This window comes from Pezoporus flaviventris, unplaced genomic scaffold, assembly GCF_033815535.1.
Source record: "Pezoporus flaviventris isolate CSIRO_AGI_PZ_B2104156 unplaced genomic scaffold, CSIRO_AGI_Pfla_v1 ptg000876l, whole genome shotgun sequence".
Taxonomy (NCBI): Eukaryota; Metazoa; Chordata; class Aves; order Psittaciformes; family Psittacidae; genus Pezoporus; species Pezoporus flaviventris.
In genome coordinates, this window is record NW_026893421.1 from 27,575 (window position 1) to 51,186 (window position 23,612).

The 23,612-nt window shown below is 54.0% G+C and overlaps 1 protein-coding gene across 1 annotated transcript; it reads right to left on the reverse strand.

The window, feature by feature from the left end:
• Positions 1 to 4,062: 4,062 nt before the first annotated feature.
• LOC133264607 (zinc finger TRAF-type-containing protein 1-A-like) lies at positions 4,063 to 23,424 on the reverse strand. The gene is made up of 4 exons (XM_061444440.1): positions 23,071 to 23,424; positions 16,717 to 16,955; positions 10,765 to 10,976; positions 4,063 to 4,463 (listed from the first exon to the last, which is right to left on the reverse strand). The coding sequence occupies exons 1-4, from the start codon at positions 23,419 to 23,421 to the stop codon at positions 4,072 to 4,074; spliced, it is 1,194 nt and encodes a 397-aa protein (XP_061300424.1). The 5' UTR covers positions 23,422 to 23,424; the 3' UTR covers positions 4,063 to 4,071.
• Positions 23,425 to 23,612: the final 188 nt, after the last annotated feature.

A 23,612-nucleotide genomic window follows, 5' to 3' on the forward strand; every position in this document is an offset into this window, starting at 1 on the left:
AAATGCCCCAAATTCAGATTTTAAGCAACAAAAAACCACCAAAACCCTCCAAAATGCACATTTTGACAACAAAATTCCTCGGAATGCCCTCCCCTCCCCCCTCCTCGTTTTCCGGTGGGGGAGGGGCAGGACCCCTCTGCTTTGCCCCCCCCCGGATGCGGAATTTCCCCCATTCCTCATCGGAATCTCCAAATTTCCCCCCAAAATCCTCCCAAAATTTGGAAAATTCCCATTTTGGTTTATTCTACACAAGTAAAACATCCGGAGGAGCCGCCCCTCCCCCACCCCCACAACCCCTCCCCCCCCCCCCTTTTCCGGCGCCGATCCCGATGGATTTTGGGTCCAATTCCCACTTTTCCGGCGAAATCCCAGCGGTGGGGGAGGGGCCGCACGGGATCCGTTGGGATTTTTGGGTGGATTTTGGCCGTTTCTGCTTCGATTTTTGCGGAATTTTTTAGGATTTTTGAATTTTTTGGGATTTCGACGGGGTTTCTCACGGGAATTTTTAGGTTTTCGGGTGTTTCCGGGGCGTTTTAGGGCATTTTTGAGGGGTTTGGGGCAATTTTGAGGTTTTGGGGCTGTTTGATGGTTTCGTTGGCGTTTTTTGACATTTTAGGGGATTTTTGGGGCCGTTTTTGAGGGGGTTTCGGAGCAAATTTTTGGGGCCATTTCTAGGTCTTTTGGGGCATTTTTGGGGCTTTTCTTGGACTTTTGGGTCTTTCGGGGCCATTTTTGGCGTTTTTTGGGGCCAATTTTTGAGTGGTTTGGGGTCATTTTTAGGGGTTTTCACCTCTTTCCATGAGTTTCTTGGAGCCTTTTTGGGGGGTTTTGAGGCTTTTTTGAGTCTCTCGGGCCCAATTTTTAGGTCTTTTTGGGGGTCTTTATTTTTTTGGGTCATTTTTTGAGTCAGATTTTGCTTTTTTGAGGTTTTTTTGGGGGTTATTGAACATTTTCTGGACTTTTGGGGGGGTTTGAGCTTTTTGGGGCCGTTTTTGAGTCTTTTGGGGGTAATTTTGAGAGTTTCTCGGGGCCTCTTTTGGGGGTCATTTTGGTGTCTTTTTGGGGCCACTTTTAGGGGTTTTGGTGCCTTTTGTGAGTTTCAAAAGGCGGTTTTGGGGCGTTTCTTGGGGTTTTGAGTTCTTTGGGTCTAATTCTGACTTTCTGGGGTCTGGTTTTGAGGTTTTTTCCGGCCGTTTTGGGGTTTTGACCTTGTTTTGGGGGCCTTTTCAGAGGGGGGTTGAAACCTTGCTTTTAGGGTTTTTTTGGGGTGTTTTTTGAGGATTTTGGGATCTTTTTGGGGGTTTTCTGGGGTCTTTTCTTTAGACTCCTAGGGCCAAATTTAAGGTCTATTTGGGGCAGTTTGGGGTCTTTTTGGGGTGTTTTCAGGGCTTCTTTTGACCTCATTCCCGGTTTTTGGGTTTTACCTTTTTAGGGGGTTTTGGGGGGGACGGATTTGAATTCATTTGGCCCAAATTTTGCCTTTTTGAGGCCCATTTTGAGGGGTTTTGGGGGCAATACACTGAGGTTTTGGGAGCTGATTTTGGGGTCTTTTGGGGCTTTTTTGGGGCCTTAGTTTAGGTTTTAAGAGGGGTTTTGGGGACGTTCTTTGGGGTTTTTTCTTTAGGTTTATCGGGGTCTTTATTTGGGTCCGTTTGGCCCAAATGGGACATTTTGGGGTCTTTTTTGGGGGGGGTTTCTTCACCTTTCTTTGGGGTTTTCAGGGGCCCGGTTTGAGCTCTACCGCAGCCTTTTTATTAGGGTGGTTTTGGGGTATTTTGGGGCATTTTGGGGCCGTTTCCCATCTTCTTTGATGCTCGCAGGGGCCTCGGCGGCGCTTCCAAAGGGATTTGCCGAGGCTCTCGGGAGTTCTCCAAGTTCCTCGTGGGGTTTTGCTCCCATTTGTGTCCCGGTTTTCCCAGGGTTTTGGGGAGTTTTCCCACTTTTTTTTGTCTTTTTCCCAGGGTTTTGGGTTTTTTTTCACGCTTTTTTTGTGGGGTTTCCCAGTTTTCTGGGTGTTTTTTCCAGTTTTTGGGGGTTTTCCCAGGTTTTTTGTGGTTTTCCCAGGTTTTTTGCCAGGTTTTTCCCAGTTTCTCGGGGGGGGGTTCCCAGTTTGTGGTTTTTTTCCCCCAGATTTTGGAGGTTTTTCCCATTTTTTTTGTGGTTTTCCCAGTTTTTCGGGGGTTTTCCCAGTTTTTTTGTGTTTTTCCCGGGTTTTTTGCCAGGTTTTTCCCAGTTTCTCGGAGGGGGGTCCCAGTTTGTGGGGTTTTTTCCCATTTTTTGTTTTTTTTTTTCCCCCAGCTTTTGGAGGATTTTCCCATTTTTTTTTTTGTGGTTTTCCCAGTTTTTTGGGGGTTTTCCCAGTTTTTTTTGTGCTTTTCCCAGGTTTTTTGCCAGGTTTTTCCCAATTTATGGGGGGGTTTCCCATTTCTGGGGTTTTTTTCCCAGGTTTTGGGTTTTTTTTCCCCCAGATTTTGGAGGTTTTTCCCATTTTTTTGTGGTTTTCCCACTTTTTGGGGGGTTTTCCCAGGTTTTTTGCCAGGTTTCTCCCAGTTTCAGGGGGTGTTCCCAGTTCGTGGGTTTTTTTCCCAGGTTTTTTTTTCCCAGGTTTTGGGGGGGGCACCCAAATTTTGAAGGTTTTTTTTCCCATTTTTTTGTGGCTTTCCCAGGTTTTGGGGGGTTTTCCCAGGTTTCTTGTGTTTTTCCCAGTTTTTTTGCCAGATTTTTCCCAGGTTTTGTGGGTTTTTTTCCCAGTTTTTGGAGGTTTTTTTCCCCCTTTTTTTTGTGGTTTTCCCAGGTTTTGGGGGATTTCCCAGGTTTTTTTGTGGTTTTCCCAGGTTTTTCCCAAAGTTTTGGGGGTTTTTCCCAGGTTTTTTGTCTTTTCCCCAGGGTTTTCCCCAGTTTTTTTGTGGTTTTTCCCACGTTTTTGGGGGGGGACCCAGGCTTTTTGAGTTTTCTCTCAGTTTTTGTGGGTTTTCCAAGGTTTTTTGTGTTTTTTTCCCAGGTTTTTGGGGGTTTTCCCAGTTCTTTTCGTCTTTTTCCCAGGTTTTGGGGGGGGGGTTCCCAGGTTTTTGTGGTTTTTTCCCAAGATTTTTGTGGTTTTCCCAGGTTTTCTGTATTTTTACCTGTTTTTGGGGAGGGGGTTCCCCACGATTTTTCTGTTTTTTCTGTTTTCCCCAGGTTTTCTGCATTTTTCCAAGGTTTGGGGCATTTTTTCCCAGGTTTTTTGTCTTTTCCCCACAATTTTTGTATTTTTCTCATGTTTTCTATATTTTTCCCAGGTTTGGGTTTTTTCCCTCAGGTTTTTGTGTTTTCTCCAGGATTTTTGTGGTTTTCACCACGATTTTTGTATTTTCCCCAGGTTTTCTGTATTTTTCCCAGGTTTTGGGGGGTTTTTCCCCCTTTTTTTTTGTGTTTTCCCCAGGTTTTTTGTGGTTTTCCCCACCATTTTTTAATTTTCCCCAGGTTTTCTGCGTTTTTCCCAGGTTTGGGGCGTTTTTTCCGAGGTTTTTTTTGTGTTTCCTCAGGTTTTTTGTAGTTTTCCCCACAATTTTTGTATTTTCCCCAGGTTTTCTGTATTTTTCCTAGGTTTTTTTGTGGTTTTCCCCACAATTTTTCTATTTTCCCCAGGTTTTCTGTATTTTCCCCAGGTTTTCTGTATTTTTCCCAGGTTTGGGGTTTTTTTCCCAGGTTTTTTGTCTTTTCCCCAGGTTTTTTGTGGCTTTCCCCACCATTTCTGTATTTTCCCCAGGTTTTCTGTATTTTCCCCAGGTTTGGGTTTTTTCCCCCAGGTTTTTTGTATTTTCCCCAGGTTTTCTGTATTTTCCCCAGGTTTCTTGTATTTTCCCCAGGTTTTCTGTATTTTCCCCAGGTTTTCTGTATTTTCCCCAGGTTTTCTGTATTTTCCCCAGGTTTTCTGTATTTTCCCCAGGTTTTCTGTATTTTCCCCAGGTTTTCTGTATTTTCCCCAGGTTTTCTGTATTTTCCCCAGGTTTTGGGGTCTTTTTTTCCCCAGTTTTTTGGGTTTTTTCCCCGGTTTTTCCTTTTCCCCCGTGTTTCTCTGTCTCCCCAGTCTCACTTCTGGATCTGAAATATAAAAAGCCTCAGGTTGATGTTCTTGGCCGCCAGCAGTTTGTTGCACTCCACCGAGTCGACGATGGGCAGCGCCATGTAATCCGTCTCGTTGCTCTCGTTGCTGAAGACGAAGTGGTAGATGACGGGCCGGATCTTGACGTCGTCGTAGGGCCCCTCGAGCAGCAGGAAGGAGCACTCCATGGGCGAGTTGATCTTGCTCTTGAGGATGAGCTGGAAGGAGAGCGTGCGCTTGCACGAGAGGTTGGGGTTGCGCTCGGAGTCGTTGACGCGCGCCTTCAGCACCCACGTCTGGTTGAGCACGGTCAAGCGCGGCGTCTCGTAGTAGAGGCGCGTGATGAAGTCGTCGGTGCGGTACGGGCGGAACTGGACCTCTGCCGTAGGAGAAAGAGACAGCCCCGAGCCCCCCCCACCCCCCCAACCGAAAGAAGGGGTCAACGAAGGGGGTGGTTGAAGGGAGGATGGGGGAGGCGAGCAACGGAGGTTGATGGGAGATGGGCAGGGGAAGGGAAAGCAGGGGCTTGGTCAATGCCATGCAATGGTCACCAGGCATCAATGGGCTTGGTCAATGCCATGCAATGGTCACCAGGCATCAATGGGCTTGGCCAATGCCATGCAATGGTCACCAGGCATCAATGGGCTTGGCCAATGCCATGCAATGGTCACCAGGCATCAATGGGCTTGGTCAATGCCATGCAATGGTCACCAGGCATCAATGGGCTTGGTCAATGCCATGCAATGGTCACCAGGCATCAATGGGCTTGGTCAATGCCATGCAATGGTCACCAGGCATCAATGGGCTTGGCCAATGCCATGCAATGGTCACCAGGCACCCCTTGGCCAATGCCATACAATGGTCACCAGGCATCAATGGGCTTGGCCAATGCCATGCAATGGTCACCAGGCATCAATGGGCTTGGTCAATGCCATGCAATGGTCACCAGGCATCAATGGGCTTGGTCAATGCCATGCAATGGTCACCAGGCATCAATGGGCTTGGCCAATGCCATGCAATGGTCACCAGGCATCAATGGGCTTGGTCAATGCCATGCAATGGTCACCAGGCATCAATGGGCTTGGCCAATGCCATGCAATGGTCACCAGGCATCAATGGGCTTGGTCAATGCCATGCAATGGTCACCAGGCATCAATGGGCTTGGCCAATGCCATGCAATGGTCACCAGGCACCCCTTGGCCAATGCCATACAATGGTCACCAGGCATCAATGGGCTTGGCCAATGCCATGCAATGGTCACAAGGCATCAATGGGCTTGGCCAATGCCATGCAATGGTCACCAGGCATCAATGGGCTTGGTCAATGCCATGCAATGGTCACCAGGCATCAATGGGCTTGGTCAATGCCATGCAATGGTCACCAGGCATCAATGGGCTTGGTCAATGCCATGCAATGGTCACCAGGCATCAATGGGCTTGGTCAATGCCATGCAATGGTCACCAGGCATCAATGGGCTTGGCCAATGCCATGCAATGGTCACCAGGCATCAATGGGCTTGGTCAATGCCATGCAATGGTCACCAGGCATCAATGGGCTTGGTCAATGCCATGCAATGGTCACCAGGCATCAATGGGCTTGGTCAATGCCATGCAATGGTCACCACGCATCAATGGGCTTGGTCAATGCCATGCAATGGTCACCAGGCATCAATGGGCTTGGTCAATGCCATGCAATGGTCACCAGGCATCAATGGGCTTGGCCAATGCCATGCAATGGTCACCAGGCATCAATGGGCTTGGTCAATGCCATGCAATGGTCACCAGGCATCAATGGGCTTGGTCAATGCCATGCAATGGTCACCAGGCATCAATGGGCTTGGCCAATGCCATGCAATGGTCACCAGGCATCAATGGGCTTGGCCAATGCCATGCAATGGTCACCAGGCATCAATGGGCTTGGTCAATGCCATGCAATGGTCACCAGGCATCAATGGGCTTGGTCAATGCCATGCAATGGTCACCAGGCATCAATGGGCTTGGTCAATGCCATGCAATGGTCACCAGGCATCAATGGGCTTGGCCAATGCCATGCAATGGTCACCAGGCACCCCTTGGCCAATGCCATACAATGGTCACCAGGCATCAATGGGCTTGGCCAATGCCATGCAATGGTCACCAGGCATCAATGGGCTTGGTCAATGCCATGCAATGGTCACCAGGCATCAATGGGCTTGGTCAATGCCATGCAATGGTCACCAGGCATCAATGGGCTTGGCCAATGCCATGCAATGGTCACCAGGCATCAATGGGCTTGGTCAATGCCATGCAATGGTCACCAGGCATCAATGGGCTTGGCCAATGCCATGCAATGGTCACCAGGCATCAATGGGCTTGGTCAATGCCATGCAATGGTCACCAGGCATCAATGGGCTTGGCCAATGCCATGCAATGGTCACCAGGCACCCCTTGGCCAATGCCATACAATGGTCACCAGGCATCAATGGGCTTGGCCAATGCCATGCAATGGTCACAAGGCATCAATGGGCTTGGCCAATGCCATGCAATGGTCACCAGGCATCAATGGGCTTGGTCAATGCCATGCAATGGTCACCAGGCATCAATGGGCTTGGTCAATGCCATGCAATGGTCACCAGGCATCAATGGGCTTGGTCAATGCCATGCAATGGTCACCAGGCATCAATGGGCTTGGTCAATGCCATGCAATGGTCACCAGGCATCAATGGGCTTGGCCAATGCCATGCAATGGTCACCAGGCATCAATGGGCTTGGTCAATGCCATGCAATGGTCACCAGGCATCAATGGGCTTGGTCAATGCCATGCAATGGTCACCAGGCATCAATGGGCTTGGTCAATGCCATGCAATGGTCACCACGCATCAATGGGCTTGGTCAATGCCATGCAATGGTCACCAGGCATCAATGGGCTTGGTCAATGCCATGCAATGGTCACCAGGCATCAATGGGCTTGGCCAATGCCATGCAATGGTCACCAGGCATCAATGGGCTTGGTCAATGCCATGCAATGGTCACCAGGCATCAATGGGCTTGGTCAATGCCATGCAATGGTCACCAGGCATCAATGGGCTTGGCCAATGCCATGCAATGGTCACCAGGCATCAATGGGCTTGGTCAATGCCATGCAATGGTCACCAGGCATCAATGGGCTTGGTCAATGCCATGCAATGGTCACCAGGCATCAATGGGCTTGGTCAATACCATGCAATGGTCACCAGGCATCAATGGGCTTGGCCAATGCCATGCAATGGTCACCAGGCACCCCTTGGCCAATGCCATACAATGGTCACCAGGCATCAATGGGCTTGGTCAATACCATGCAATGGTCACCAGGCATCAATGGGCTTGGTCAATGCCATACAATGGTCACCAGGCATCAATGGGCTTGGTCAATACCATGCAATGGTCACCAGGCATCAATGGGCTTGGCCAATGCCATGCAATGGTCACCAGGCACCCCTTGGCCAATGCCATACAATGGTCACCAGGCATCAATGGGCTTGGTCAATGCCATGCAATGGTCACCACGCATCAATGGGCTTGGTCAATGCCATGCAATGGTCACCAGGCACCCCTTGGCCAATGCCATACAATGGTCACCAGGCATCAATGGGCTTGGTCAATGCCATGCAATGGTCACCACGCATCAATGGGCTTGGTCAATGCCATGCAATGGTCACCAGGCACCCCTTGGCCAATGCCATGCAATGGTCACCAGGCATCAATGGGCTTGGTCAATGCCATGCAATGGTCACCAGGCATCAATGGGCTTGGTCAATGCCATGCAATGGTCACCAGGCATCAATGGGCTTGGTCAATGCCATGCAATGGTCACCAGGCATCAATGGGCTTGGTCAATGCCATGCAATGGTCACCAGGCATCAATGGGCTTGGTCAATGCCATGCAATGGTCACCAGGCATCAATGGGCTTGGTCAATGCCATGCAATGGTCACCAGGCATCAATGGGCTTGGTCAATGCCATGCAATGGTCACCAGGCATCAATGGGCTTGGTCAATGCCATGCAATGGTCACCAGGCATCAATGGGCTTGGTCAATGCCATGCAATGGTCACCAGGCATCAATGGGCTTGGTCAATGCCATGCAATGGTCACCAGGCATCAATGGGCTTGGCCAATGCCATACAATGGGCTGGCAACCACTGGTGGCCACCAAAGGGCTTTAATGGTGCCTGGTGGAGTGGCAGGAGAGACAGGGAGGAGGAGAAGGGGGAAAAGGGGCAGGAAAAGGGGGAAAGGGAGGGGAAAAAGGGGGGAGAAGGAGGGGAAAAGGGGGAGAAAGAGGGGAAAAAGGAGGAAAAGGAGGGGAAAAGGGGGAGGAGGAGGGGAAAAAGGAAGACAAAAAGGGGAAAAAGGGGGAGAAGGAGGGGAAAAAGGGGGGGGAAGGAGGGGAAAAGGGGGAGAAGGAGGGGAAAAAGGGGGACGAGGGGAAAAGGGGGAGGAGGAAAAGTGGGAGTAAGGCAGGGAGGAGAAAGGAGAAGAACGGGGAGAAGGAGGAGAAAAAAGGGAGGGGAAGGGTGGAAGAAGGAGAAGGAAAAGTGGGGGGAAGGAAAAGGAAAGGGAAAAAGAAAGGGAAAAGGGGAAAAGGGAAGGGGAAAAGGGAAGGGGAAAAGGGAAGGGGAAAAGGGAAGGGGAAAAGGGAAGGGGAAAAGGGAAGGGGAAAAGGGAAGGGGAAAAGGGAAGGGGAAAAGGGAAAGGGAAAGGGAAAGGGAAAGGGAAAGGGAAAGGGAAAGGGAAAGGGAAAGGAAAAGGAAAAGGAAAAGGAAAAGGAAAAGGAAAAGGAAAAGGAAAAGGGGGGAGAGGGAGGAGAAGGGGAGGAAACAGGGAGGGATGGACAAGCGGGATCACCCCCACCCCACGCTTGCCTCCAGCCCCGTTTCAAGCCCACCCCAGCCCCAAAGCATGGTCCTGGGCCTGGCTTTAACCCCACTGCCCCAAGGCAAGTCCCCACATTCCAACCGGGATCAGCATCCAAGCCCTATCCCAAACCCCCCCAGCAGCACAGTGGGGCCGGGAGCAGGGATAGGGATGAGGATGCGGATGGAGGATGGGGATGGGGATGTAGATGAGGATGAGGATGAAGGATGAGGATGAGGATGGGGATGAGGATAATGAGGATGAGGATGATGAGGATGAGGATGCAGATGGGAATGAGGATGGGGATGGAGGATGGGGATGAGGATGGGGATGGGGATGAGGATGGGGATGAGGATGGAGGATGCGGATGAGGATGAGGATGGAGGATAGGGATGGGGATGAGGATGAGGATGGAGGATAGGGATGGGGATGAGGATGATGATGAGGATGGGGATGAGGATGGGGATGGGGATGAGGATGGGGATGGAGGATGGGGATGGAGGATGAGGACGGGGACAGGGATGGGGATGAGGAAGATAGGGATGAGGATGGGGATGAGGATGGGGATGGGGATGCAGGATGGGGATGAGGATGATGAGGATGGGGATGAGGACGGGGATGAGGATGAGGATGCTGAGGATGAGGACAGGGATGAGGATGAGGGTGAGGAGGATGGGGATGAAGAATGGGGAGGAGGACGGGGATGGCGATGAGGATGAGGATGCTGAGGATGGGGATGGGGATGGGGACAGGGATGGGGATGAGGGTGAAGAGGATGGGGATGAAGGATGAGGATGGTGAGGATGGGGATGAGGATGCTGAGGATGGGGGTGGGGGAAGGTGATGAGGATGAGGATGCTGAGGATGAGGATGGTGAGGATGAGGATGGGGACAGGGATGGGGATGAGGAGGATGGTGAGGAGGACGGGGATGGCGATGAGGATGCTGAGGATGAGGATGGGGACAGGGATGGGGATGAGGATGGTGAGGATGAGGATGGGGACAGGGATGGGGATGAGGAGGATGGTGAGGAGGACGGGGATGGCGATGAGGATGCTGAGGATGGGGATGGGGACAGGGATGGGGATGAGGATGGTGAGGATGAGGATGGTGAGGATGAGGATGGTGAGGACGAGGATGGTGAGGATGAGGATGGGGACAGGGATGCGGATGAAGGATGGGGATGAGGAGGATGGTGAGGAGGACAGGGATGAGGAGGATGGTGAGGAGGACGGGGATGGCGAGGATGCTGAGGATGGGGATGGGGACAGGGATGGGGATGAGGATGAGGATGGTGAGGATGAGGATGGTGAGGATGAGGATGGTGAGGATGAGGATGGGGACAGGGATGGGGATGAAGGATGGGGATGAGGAGGATGGTGAGGAGGACGGGGATGGCGATGAGGATGCTGAGGATGGGGATGGGGACAGGGATGGGGATGAGGATGAGGATGGTGAGGATGAAGATGGTGAGGATGAGGATGCTGAGGATGAGGATGCTGAGGATGAGGATGCTGAGGATGAGGATGGGGACAGGGATGGGGATGAAGGATGGGGATGAGGAGGATGGTGAGGAGGACGGGGATGGCGACGAGGATGCTGAGGATGGGGATGGGGACAGGGATGGGGATGAGGATGCTGAGGATGATGATGAGGATGGGGATGAGGATGGGGATGGGGACAGGGATGGGGATGAGGATGGTGAGGATGAGGATGCTGAGGATGATGATGAGGATGAGGACGGGGATGGGGACAGGGATGGGGATGAGGATGGGGATGGTGAGGATGAGGATGGCGCCGGCTTTACCTGTGTAGCCGATCTTCTCGAAGCTGAGCAGGTTGAAGATGCTGTTGTAGAGCTGCATCTCCTTCTTGCGCGTCTGGTCCATCTCATCCAGGATGTCCATGAGCTCGTTCCCGGTCTTCGTGGGGTGCGTGCACTCGGCCTCGTGCACCGTCAGCTCGTGGTAAGGGCCCTGCCAGGGGCAGCCGATGCGCTTGTACTTGCACTGGGTCACCCTGGGAAGGGACGTTGGGAATCACCTTGGGAATGGGGCAGAACCTTCTGGAGCGGGGTGGTGGGGGTCAGGAGGGAGCTTGGAGATGAGCCGCTTCCATAGGGACACCATTGCGCTGGAGCACGCGGCTCCAAGGCCCCTCCAACCGAATGGAGCAGCCTTGGACCCATTCCCTTGATCCCAAGATCCCATCCGATTGTTCCATCCCTCCTCATCCCATCCCTGCAGCCCCTGTCCCAAGCCCCCATCCAGCTTTCCTGCAGCCCCTTGAGGCTCTGGAGCTGCTCTTAAGGTCTCCCTGGAGCTTTCTCTTCTCCAGGCTGGGAATACAACCCAGCATCATTCCCTGTTGGGAATACAACCCAGCATCATTCCCTGTTGGGAATACAACCCAGCATCATTCCCTGCAGGGAATACAACCCAGCATCATTCCTTGTTGGGAATACAACCCAGCATCATTCCTTGTTGGGAATACAACCCAGCATCATTCCCTGTTGGGAATACAACCCAGCATCATTCCCTGTTGGGGATACAACCCAGCATCATTCCTTGTTGGGGATACAACCCAGCATCATTCCTTGTTGGGAATACAACCCAGCACCATTCCCTGTTGGGAATACAACCCAGCACCATTCCTTGGTGGGAATACAACCCAGCATCATTCCTTGTTGGGAATACAACCCAGCATCATTCCCTGTTGGGAATACAACCCAGCATCATTCCCTGTTGGGAATACAACCCAGCACCATTCCTTGTTGGGGATACAACCCAGCATCATTCCTTGTTGGGAATACAACCCAGCATCATTCCTTGTTGGGAATACAACCCAGCATCATTCCTTGTTGGGAATACAACCCAGCACCATTCCTTGTTGGGAATACAACCCAGCATCATTCCTTGTTGGGAATACAACCCAGCATCATTCCTTGTTGGGAATACAACCCAGCATCATTCCCTGTTGGGAATACAACCCAGCATCATTCCCCGTTGGGAATACAACCCAGCATCATTCCCTGTTGGGAATACAACCCAGCATCATTCCCTGTTGGGAATACAACCCAGCATCATTCCTTGTTGGGAATACAACCCAGCACCATTCCTTGTTGGGAATACAACCCAGCACCATTCCTTGTTGGGAATACAACCCAGCATCATTCCCTGTTGGGAATACAACCCAGCATCATTCCTTGTTGGGAATACAACCCAGCATCATTCCCTGCAGGGAATACAACCCAGCATCATTCCCTGTTGGGAATACAACCCAGCATCATTCCCCGTTGGGAATACAACCCAGCATCATTCCTTGTTGGGAATACAACCCAGCATCATTCCCTGCAGGGAATACAACCCAGCACCATTCCCTGTTGGGAATACAACCCAGCATCATTCCTTGTTGGGAATACAACCCAGCACCATTCCCTGTTGGGAATACAACCCAGCATCATTCCTTGTTGGGAATACAACCCAGCACCATTCCCTGCAGGGAATACAACCCAGCATCATTCCTTGTTGGGAATACAACCCAGCACCATTCCCTGCAGGGAATACAACCCAGCATCATTCCCTGTTGGGAATACAACCCAGCATCATTCCTTGTTGGGAATACAACCCAGCACCATTCCTTGTTGGGAATACAACCCAGCATCATTCCTTGTTGGGAATACAACCCAGCACCATTCCCTGCTGGGAATACAACCCAGCATCATTCCTTGTTGGGAATACAACCCAGCATCATTCCTTGTTGGGAATACAACCCAGCACCATTCCCTGCAGGGAATACAACCCAGCATCATTCCCCGTTGGGAATACAACCCAGCATCATTCCCTGCTGGGAATACAGCCCAGCACCATTCCTTGTTGGGAATACAACCCAGCATCATTCCCTGTTGGGAATACAACCCAGCACCATTCCTTGTTGGGAATACAACCCAGCATCATTCCCTGTTGGGAATACAACCCAGCATCATTCCTTGTTGGGAATACAACCCAGCATCATTCCCTGCAGGGAATACAACCCAGCATCATTCCCTGTTGGGAATACAACCCAGCATCATTCCCCGTTGGGAATACAACCCAGCACCATTCCCTGTTGGGAATACAACCCAGCATCATTCCTTGTTGGGAATACAACCCAGCACCATTCCCTGCAGGGAATACAACCCAGCATCATTCCTTGTTGGGAATACAACCCAGCACCATTCCCTGCAGGGAATACAACCCAGCATCATTCCCTGTTGGGAATACAACCCAGCATCATTCCCTGCAGGGAATACAACCCAGCATCATTCCTTGTTGGGAATACAACCCAGCATCATTCCCTGTTGGGAATACAACCCAGCATCATTCCTTGTTGGGAATACAACCCAGCATCATTCCCTGTTGGGAATACAACCCAGCATCATTCCCTGTTGGGAATACAACCCAGCATCATTCCCTGTTGGGAATACAACCCAGCATCATTCCCTGTTGGGAATACAACCCAGCATCATTCCTTGTTGGGAATACAACCCAGCATCATTCCCTGTTGGGAATACAACCCAGCATCATTCCCCGTTGGGAATACAACCCAGCATCATTCCCCGTTGGGAATACAACCCAGCATCATTCCCTGTTGGGAATACAACCCAGCACCATTCCCTGCAGGGAATACAACCCAGCACCATTCCCTGCAGGGAATACAACCCAGCATCATTCCTTGTTGGGAATACAACCCAGCATCATTCCCTGTTGGGAATACAACCCAGCACCATTCCCTGCTGGGAATACAACCCAGCATCATTCCTTGTTGGGAATACAACCCAGCCCCATTCCTTGTTGGGAATACAACCCAGCATCATTCCCTGTTGGGAATACAACCCAGCAGCATTCCCTGTTGGGAATACAACCCAGCATCATTCCCTGTTGGAAACAGAGGTCCTGATCTCCATTCCCAGCACCATTCCCTGCTGAGAATACAGGTCCTGGGCACCATCCCAGCACCATTCCCTGTTGGAAACAGAGCCCAGCACCATTCCCTGTTGGAAAGAGAGGTCCTGATCTCCATTCCCAGCACCATTCCCTGTTGCAAACACATCCCAGCACCATTCCCTGTTGGAAATAGAGGTCCCGGGCTCCATTCCCAGCATCATTCCCTGCTGGAAATACAGGTCCTGCTCTCCATCCCAGCACCATTCCCTGTTGGAAACAGAGCCCAGCCCCATTCCCTGTTGGAAACAGAGGTCCTGATCTCCATTCCCAGCACCATTCCCTGCTGGAAATACAGGTCCTGCTCTCCATCCCAGCACCATTCCCTGTTGGAAATAGAGGTCCCGGGCTCCATTCCCAGCATCATTCCCTGCTGGAAATACAGGTCCTGCTCTCCATCCCAGCACCATTCCCTGTTGGAAACAGAGCCCAGCCCCATTCCCTGTTGGAAACAGAGGTCCTGATCTCCATTCCCAGCCCCATTCCCTGTTGGAAACAGAGGTCCTGATCTCCATTCCCAGCACCATTCCCTGCTGGAAATACAGGTCCTGCTCTCCATCCCAGCACCATTCCCTGTTGGAAACAGAGCCCAGCCCCATTCCCTGTTGGAAACAGAGGTCCTGATCTCCATTCCCAGCACCATTCCCTGCTGAGAATACAAGTCCTGGACACCATCCCAGCACCATTCCCTGTTGGAAGCAGAGCCCAGCACCATTCCCTGTTGGAAATACAGGTCACGGACATCATCCCCAGCACCATTCCCTGTTGGAAACAGAGCCCAGCACCATTCCCTACTGAGAACACACATCCCAGACACCACCCCAGCAGAATGCCCTGTTGGGAACCCAGCCCAGCATCATTCCCTGTTGGAAATACAGGTCCTGGACATCATCCTCAGCACCATTCCCTGTTGGAAATACATGTCTTGGTCTCCATCCCCACCACCATTCCCTGTTGGGAACCCAGCCCTGCACCATTCCCTGCTGAGAATACACATCCCAGCCACCATCCCAGCACCATTCCCTTCTGGGAACCCAGCCCAGCACCATTCCCTGCTGGAAATACACATCCCAGACACCATCCCATCCCCATTCCCTGTTAGAAACACAGCTCCTGCTCTCCATCCCCATCCCCATTCCCTGTTAGAAACACAGCTCCTGCTCTCCATCCCCATCCCCATTCCCTCTTAGAAACACAGCTCCTGCTCTCCATCCCAATTCCCTGTTGGAAACACAGCTCCTGCTCTCCATCCCCATCCCCATTTTCTGTTAGAAACACAGCTCCTGCTCTCCATCCCCATTCCCTGTTAGAAACACAGCTCCTGCTCTCCATCCCCAGCAGCTTTCCCTGTTGGGAACCCAGCCCAGCACCATTCCCTGTTGGAAACACAGCTCCTGCTCTCCATCCTCATCCCCATTCCCTGTTGGAAACACAGCTCCTGCTCTCCATCCCCATCCCCATTCCCTGTTGGAAACACAGCTCCTGCTCTCCATCCCCATCCCCATTCCCTGTTGGAAACACAGCTCCTGCTCTCCCTCCCCATCCATCCATGGGTCCCCATCCCCATTCCCTGTTGGAAACACAGGCCAGCACCGTTCCCTGTTAGAAACACAGCTCCTGCTCTCCATCCCCATCCCCATTCCCTGTTGGAAACACAGCTCCTGCTCTCCATCCCCATCCCCATTCCCTGTTGGAAACACAGCTCCTGCTCTCCATCCCCATCCCCATTCCCTGTTGGAAACACAGGCCAGCACCGTTCCCTGTTAGAAACACAGCTCCTGCTCTCCATCCCCATTCCCTGTTGGGAACCCAGCCCATCCCATCCCCATTCCCTGTTAGAAACACAGCTCCTGCTCTCCATCCCCATCCCCATTCCCTGTTGGAAACACAGCTCCTGCTCTCCATCCCCATTCCCTCTTAGAAACACAGCTCCTGCTCCCCATCCCCATTCCCTGTTGGAAACACAGCTCCTGCTCTCCATCCCCATCCCCATTCCCTGTTGGAAACACAGCTCCTGCTCTCCATCCCCATCCCCATTCCCTGTTGGAAACACAGCTCCTGCTCTCCATCCCCAGCACCATTCCCTGTTGGGAACCCAGCCCATCCCATCCCCATTCCCTGTTAGAAACACAGCTCCTGCTCTCCATCCCCATCCCCATTCCCTGTTGGGAACCCAGCCCATCCCCATTCCCTGCAGGAAACACAGCTCCTGCTCTCCATCCCCATCCCCATTCCCTGTTAGAAACACAGCTCCTGCTCTCCATCCCCATTCCCTCTTAGAAACACAGCTCCTGCTCCCCATCCCCATTCCCTGTTGGAAACACAGCTCCTGCTCTCCATCCCCATCCCCATTCCCTGCTGGAAACACAGCTCCTGCTCTCCATCCCCATTCCCTGTTGGAAACACAGCTCCTGCTCTCCATCCCCATCCCCATTCCCTGCTGGAAACACAGCTCCTGCTCTCCATCCCCATCCCCATTCCCTGTTGGAAACACAGCTCCTGCTCTCCATCCCCATCCCCATTCCCTGTTGGAAACACAGGCCAGCACCGTTCCCTGTTAGAAACACAGCTCCTGCTCTCCATCCCCATCCCCATTCCCTGCTGGAAACACAGCTCCTGCTCTCCCTCCCCATCCATCCATGGGTCCCCATCCCCTGTTAGAAACACAACTCCAGCTCTCCACCCCCTTCCCCTGCTGTTACCAACCCACCTCCCCTCTCCCTCCCCATCCATCCTTCGATCCCCATCCCCATTCCCCTGCATCCCTCTGCCGGTACCTATCCTGACACTCGTCCTTCTGGTGCCGGTCGAGCAGGGAGCGGGGGAACTGGCGGGTGCAGAAGGCGCACTCGGAGGGCAGCTCGCTCACGGCCTTCTCCACGGCCAGGTTCCTGCAGCACAGGCTCTTGCTGATCTCGCAGCGGCAGTTGGGACACGTCGCCTGCTCCTCCTTGAGCCGAGCGTCCGCCAGCAGGTGGATGAAGCACCCGGCGCACATCAGGTGCCCGTTGGTGCACTGCGGGGGGGAGAACGGGGACGGAGGGGGTCAGGGAACGGAGGGGGCACTGGGGAAAAGGGGGGGGGGGGTGGGTCCTATATGGATGCGCTTCAATGGGGTGGGGATGGGTTAAAAGGAAGGGGGGGGGAATTGGGATGCTGAGGGGGTGAGGAGCTAAAAGAAGGTGGGAACGAGGGAATGGAGGCTTGGAATTGCATTGAACCCAACCAGCAGCTCCATAGGGATCAATGGCACAAGGGGGGTGGGTCCTATATGGAAGCATCTCAATGGGGTGGGGATGGGTTAACAGGAAACGGGGGGTGAAGCTTGGGTTGGGATAACCTAAAAGGAGTTGGGAAGAAGGGAATGGAGGTGTGGAATTGCATCGAAGCCAAGCATCAGATCCATAGGGATCAATGGCACAAGGGGGTTGGGTCCTATATGGATGCGCTTCAATGGGGTGGGGATGGGTTAATAGGAAGGGGGGGGGAATTCGGATGCTGAGGGGGTGAGGAGCTAAAAGAAGGTGGGAATGAGGAAGTGGAGGCTTGGAATTGCATTGAACCCAACCAGCAGCTCCATAGGGATCAATGGCACAAGGGGGGTGGGTCCTATATGGAAGCACCTCAATGGGGTGGGGATGGGTTAACAGGAAACGGGGGGTGAAGCTTGGGTTGGGATAACCTAAAAGGAGTTGGGAAGAAGGGAATGGAGGTGTGGAATTGCATCGAAGCCAAGCATCAGATCCATAGGGATCAATGGCACAAGGGGCTTGGATCCTATATGGAAGCGCCTCAATGGGGTGGGGATGGGTTAAAAGGAAGGGGGGGGAATCTGGATGCTAAGGGGGTGAGGAGCTAAAAGGAGGTGGGAATGAGGAGGTGGAATTGCATTGAAACCAAGCATCAGATCCATAGGGATCAATGGCACAAGGGGTTGGGTCCTATATGGAAGTGCCCCAATGCGTTGGTGATGGGTTAACAGGAAGGGGGTTTGAATCCTAATGCCGAGGGTGTGAGCTAAAAAAAGGTGGGAATGAGGAAGCGGAGGCTTGGAATTGCATTGAACCCAACCAGCAGCTCCATAGGGATCAATGGCACAAGGGGGGTGGGTCCTATATGGAAGCACCTCAATGGGGTGGTGATGGGTTAAAAGGAAGGGGGGGTGAAGCCTGGGGTTGGGATGAGCTGAAAGGAGTTGGGAAGAAGGGAATGGAGGCTTGGAATTGCATTGAACCCAACCAGCAGCTCCATAGGGATCAATGGCACAAGGGGGGTGGGTCCTACATGGAAGCGCCTCAATGGGGTGGGAATGGGTTAATAAGAAGGGGGGTGAAGCCTGGCGTTGGGATGAGCTGAAAGGAGTTGGGAAGAAGGGAATGGAGGCTTGGAATTGCATCGAAGCCAAGCATCAGATCCATAGGGATCAATGGCACAAGGGCTTGGGTCCTATATGGATGCGCTTCAATGGGGTGGTGATGGGTTAATAGGAAGGGGGGGTGAATCTGGATGCTGAGGGGGTGAGGAGCTAAAAGGAGGTGGGAATGAGGAGGTGGAATTGCATTGAAACCAAGCATCAGATCCATAGGGGTCAGCCATAGGGATCAACGGGGAAAGGGGGTTGGGTCCTACATGGAACGGTCTCAATGCGTTGGTTATGGGTGCAGGTGACAGGAAGGGGGGGTTGAATCCTGATGCTGAGGGAGTGAGGACCTAAAAGGAGGTGGGAATGAGGAAGTGGAGGCTTGGAATTGCATTGAAACCAACCAGCAGCTCCATAGGGATCAATGGCACAAGGGGGGTGGGTCCTATATGGAAGCATCTCAATGGGGTGGGGATGGGTTAATAAGAAGGGGGGGTGAAGCCTGGGGTTAGGATGAGCTGAAAGGAGTTGGGAAGAAGGGAATGGAGGCTTGGAATTGCATCGAAGCCAAGCATCAGATCCATAGGGATCAATGGCACAAGGGGTTGGGTCCTATATGGATGCGCTTCAATGGGGTGGGGATGGGTTAATAGGAAGGGGGGGGGAATTTGGATGCTGAGGGGGTGAGGAGCTAAAAGGAGGTGGGAATGAGGAGGTGGAATTGCATTGAAACCAAGCATCAGATCCATAGGGATCAATGGCACAAGGGGGGTGGGTCCTATATGGAAGCACCTCAATGGGGTGGTGATGGGTTAATAAGAAGGGGGGGTGAAGCCTGGCGTTGGGATGAGCTGAAAGGAGTTGGGAAGAAGGGAATGGAGGCTTGGAATTGCACTGAACCCAACCAGCAGCTCCATAGGGATCAATGGCACAAGGGGGTTGGGTCCTATATGGAAGCACCTCAATGGGGTGGGGATGGGTTAAAAGGAAGGGGGGTGAAGCCTGGGGTTGGGATGAGCTGAAAGGAGTTGGGAAGAAGGGAATGGAAGCTTGGAATTGAGCTGAAACCAACCAGCAGCTCCATTATCCACAAAGGGAATCCATAGGGATCCATCAGCCAGGGAAAGGTGGGATCATGTCCCACATGGAACACCACTGGTCATGGGTGTAGGGCACAGCAAGGGGGGCTTGAACCCTGATGCTGAGGGTGCGAGGACCTAAAAGGAGGTGGGAATGAGGAAGGGGAGGCTTGGAATTCCATTGAACCCAACCAGCAGCTCCATAGGGATCCACAGGGATCCATCAGCACCGGGGGAAGGTGGGCTGGGAGCCCGGATGGTCCCAAGAATCCACCCCAACAGAGGGATGCTGGGGGTAGGTGACACCAAGAGGCAGCCGCATCCTGATCCAGGGCTTTTGGTGGCTCCAGGGTTGGGATAACCCAGAAACAGTTGGGAATAGGGATGTGGAGGCTTTGGAATTGCACTGAAACCATCGGCTCCATCACTGGGAAAGAGGATCCATATGGATCCTGTGGGGTCACGTCCCAGCTGGTCCCAAGAAGCCATCCCAACATGGAGATCCCAGTGCTGGTGTTCCATGTCTCCAGGGTTGGGATAACCCAGAAACAGTTGGGAATAGGGATGTGGAGGCTTTGGAATTGCACTGAAACCATTGGCTCCGTCACTGGGAAAGAGGATCCACATGGATCCCCTTTCCATATGGATCCTGTGGGGTCACGTCCCAGCTGGTCCCAAGAAGCCATCCCAACATGGAGATCCCGGTGCTGGTGTTCCGTGTCTCCGGGGTTGGGATAACCCAGAAACAGTTGGGAAGAGGGGAACGGAGCTTTGGAATTGCACTGAAATGGGGGGGGGGGGGGGGAGCTCCCCCTTTGTTCCTTGCATCCCTCAGATCCCAAAGGCTGGAATTTTCTCTGTCCGCACCGATGGGGTTGGTGGAGTGAATCCAAGCGGGATCAGCACCAAAGCTCCGGAGCTGGATGAGAGGAAATCCAGTGGTGAAGGGACGGGAATCAGCTCGCAGGGTTTGGAATGCCAGGATGGGGTTTGGGATGCTGCTCCTGTGACACTGGGATAAATCCAACTGGCTGCAAATCATTCCCATTCCCAGGCCGGATTTCCCCCTGGAATGCTGGCGTTGCCGCCTCCTTCCATGGCGGAGATGCTCCCGCGTGGATTTTCCTTCCCTGCATCCCAAAAGAGCCTGGATTCTCCCCAAACCAGTGGGAGAAGGGGTCACTGGAGCGATCCCAATCCATCGCCACGCCGGAGCAGATCCCAGGTATCCCAAGCTTGGGAGCCGCTGTCTTCGGTGAGCCCGGCCCCACCAAATCCATGGGGAGCTGTTGGATTGGACTGGATTGGATTGGGGGGGGATGTCGGGAAGCAGATGTGATCCAAGTGGGATCCTGCTCCATCCGCAGCCTCTGGAATCCAACGGGAAGCGCTCCCAGCTGGAAAACCATCACCTAAAGAGGTTCCAAGCTGGATGCCAACGGCATTCCCGGACACATCCCCTCCGGGTCGCTGCTCCGGCGGGATAGGGAAAGCCGGAGCAGGGCTGAGCTCCGGATCCCCATTGTTCCAGTGCCAAAAAGAGTGGGGATTCGCCGTCGGGAATGAAACCGGCTCCACCGGGAGCCACGCACATGGAGAAATATCCCATGGGATTCCGGCTCCTCCTCACAGCCACTCATTAAGGGCTCATCCCGACCGGGCCCGGAAGGGAGCTGCTTTGGGCGGCACCGGGATCCCGGGAATCTCATCCCAATGGGATCCATTGGGATTCCTCAGTGAGGCCCTGGGGGGGGGCAGGATTCCATTCCCATCCCATAAAGGCTGTGCTGGGGGGGGGTTATTCCTATGGGAAAGCAGCAGGAATGCTGCCTGGGTCTGGTACTGGGGGATACTGGTGGTACTGGGGGGATACTGGGGGGATGCTGGTGGTACTGGGGGGTGCTGGTGGGGGATACTGGTGGTACTGGGGGGATGCTGGGGGGATGCTGGTGGTACTGGGGGGATGCTGGTGGTACTGGGGGATACTGGAGGGATGCTGGTGGTACTGGGGGGATGCTGGTGGGGGATACTGGTGATAATGGGGTGATACTGGTGATAATGGGGTGATACTGGAGGGATGCTGGTGGTACTGGGGGGATGCTAGTGGGGGACACTGGTGGTACTGAGGTGATACTGGGGGGATACTGGTGGCACTGGGGTGGTACTGGGGGGATGCTGGTGGTACTGGGGTGATACTGGAGGGATGCTGGTGGGGGATACTGGTGGTACTGGGGTGATACTGGGGGGATGCTGGTGGTACTGGGGTGATACTGGAGGGATGCTGGTGGTACTGGGGGGTGCTGGTGGTACTGGGGTGATACTGGGGGGATACTGGAGGTACAGGGGAGATACTGGTGGCACTGGGGGGATGCTGGTGGCAATGTGGAGATACTGGTGGCACTGGGAGGAGACACTGGTGGCACTGGGGGGAGACACTGGTGGTACTGGGGGTAATACAGGTGGTATCGGGGGGACACTGGTGGTACTGGTGAGACACTGGTGGTACTGGGGGTAATACAGGTGGTATTGGGGGACACTGGTGGTACTGGAGGGAGACACTGCTGGTACTGGGGGGATACTGGTGGTACTGGTCATACTTGGGGGGGTTCTGGTAGTACAGGGAGGATACTGGTGGTACTGGGGGGGCACTGATGGTAATGGGGGGATACTGGTGGTACTGGAGGGCACTGGTGGTACTGAGGGGATGCTGGTGGTAATGGGGCGACGCTGGTGGTACTGGGGGGAGACACTGGTGGTACTGGTCATACTTGGGGGGGTACTGGTTGTACTGGGGGGGAGACACTGGTGGTACTGGGAAGATGCTGGTCGTACTGGGGGGGCACTGATGGTAATGTGGGGATACTGGTGGTACTGGAGGGCACTGGTGGTACGGAGGGATGCTGGTGGTAATGGGGGGATACTGGTGGTACTGAGGGGATGCTGGTGGTAATGGGGGGAGACACTGGTGCTACTGGGGGTGTACTGGTGGTACTGGGGGAGACACTGGTGCTACTGGGGATGTACTGGTGGTACTGGGGGGAGCACTGGTGGGGATACTGGTGGTACTGGAGGGCACTGGTGGTACTGAGGGGATGCTGGTGGTAATGGGGGGAGACACTGGTGCTACTGGGGGTGTACTGGTGGTACTGGGGGGAGACACTGGTGCTACTGGGGGTGTACTGGTGGTACTGGGGGGAGACACTGGTGCTACTGGGGGTGTACTGGTGGTACTGGGGGAAGACACTGGTGCTACTGGGGGGAGACACTGGTGCTACTGGGGGTGTACTGGTGCTACTGGGGGAGACAGTGGTGGTACTGGGGATGCACTGGTGGTACCGGGGGGAGACAGTGGTGGTACTGGGGGGAGCACTGGTGGGGATACTGGTGGTACTGGGGGGATACTGGTGCTACTGGGGTGAGACACTGTTGTTACTGGGGGCTCACAGGTGTCACAGCACACCGGCCACTGCGCAGAGGGGCAGATACTTTGGGATGCATTAAACTGGGACAAACTGGTGTTAATGGGGGGGGGGGGGGCAGCACCCAACACCCCCCCCCCCCCCTCAATTAAAGGGTATGGGGTGGGGGGGGGTGTTAAGGAGACCCCCCCTAAAGAACAGGGGTGCTATGGGGGGGGGGGAAGGACCCGGATGGAAGGAGGTGGAGAGGGGGGGGGGGTGTCCCGGTGGTACCTGATAGACCGAGGCCTTGGGCAGGTCGAGGCAGACGGTGCAGCAGAGCACGGAGTAAAGGCGCTCCTCCAGCTTCACGCTCCCGGCCCCCGCCTCGGCCGCCCCGCTTCCGCTCCCGGCCGCCCCCTTCAGCCTCTTCTTGGGCGGCGCGTCCGGATCGGCTCCGGCCTCAGCGTGGGGCCGGGCCCCGCCGAGCAACGACCCCGCTTCTTCGAGTCCTCCCCCGACAACTCCGCCTCCTCCGACGTCCCCCGGAGCCGCCGCCGCCGCCGCCGGACCCGGTAAAGAAGCGGAAGGGGCGGAGGGGGCGGCCGGGCCCCCGCCGGCCTCTCGCTCCTCCGCCCCGGACATCGCCACCGCCGCCCGCCTCACCCCGCCACGGCCGCCATCTTGGCTTCTTCCCCCCCCCCCCCGCCCGCCCCATGCGCGGCCCTCCCAGGGGATCCCGCCAATCAACGCCCGCGGGAGGCGGGACGGGAGGGGGAAGTGGCCAATCAGAGGGCACGCAGGCTTCCCCCACGCACACAGACACACACCCCCCA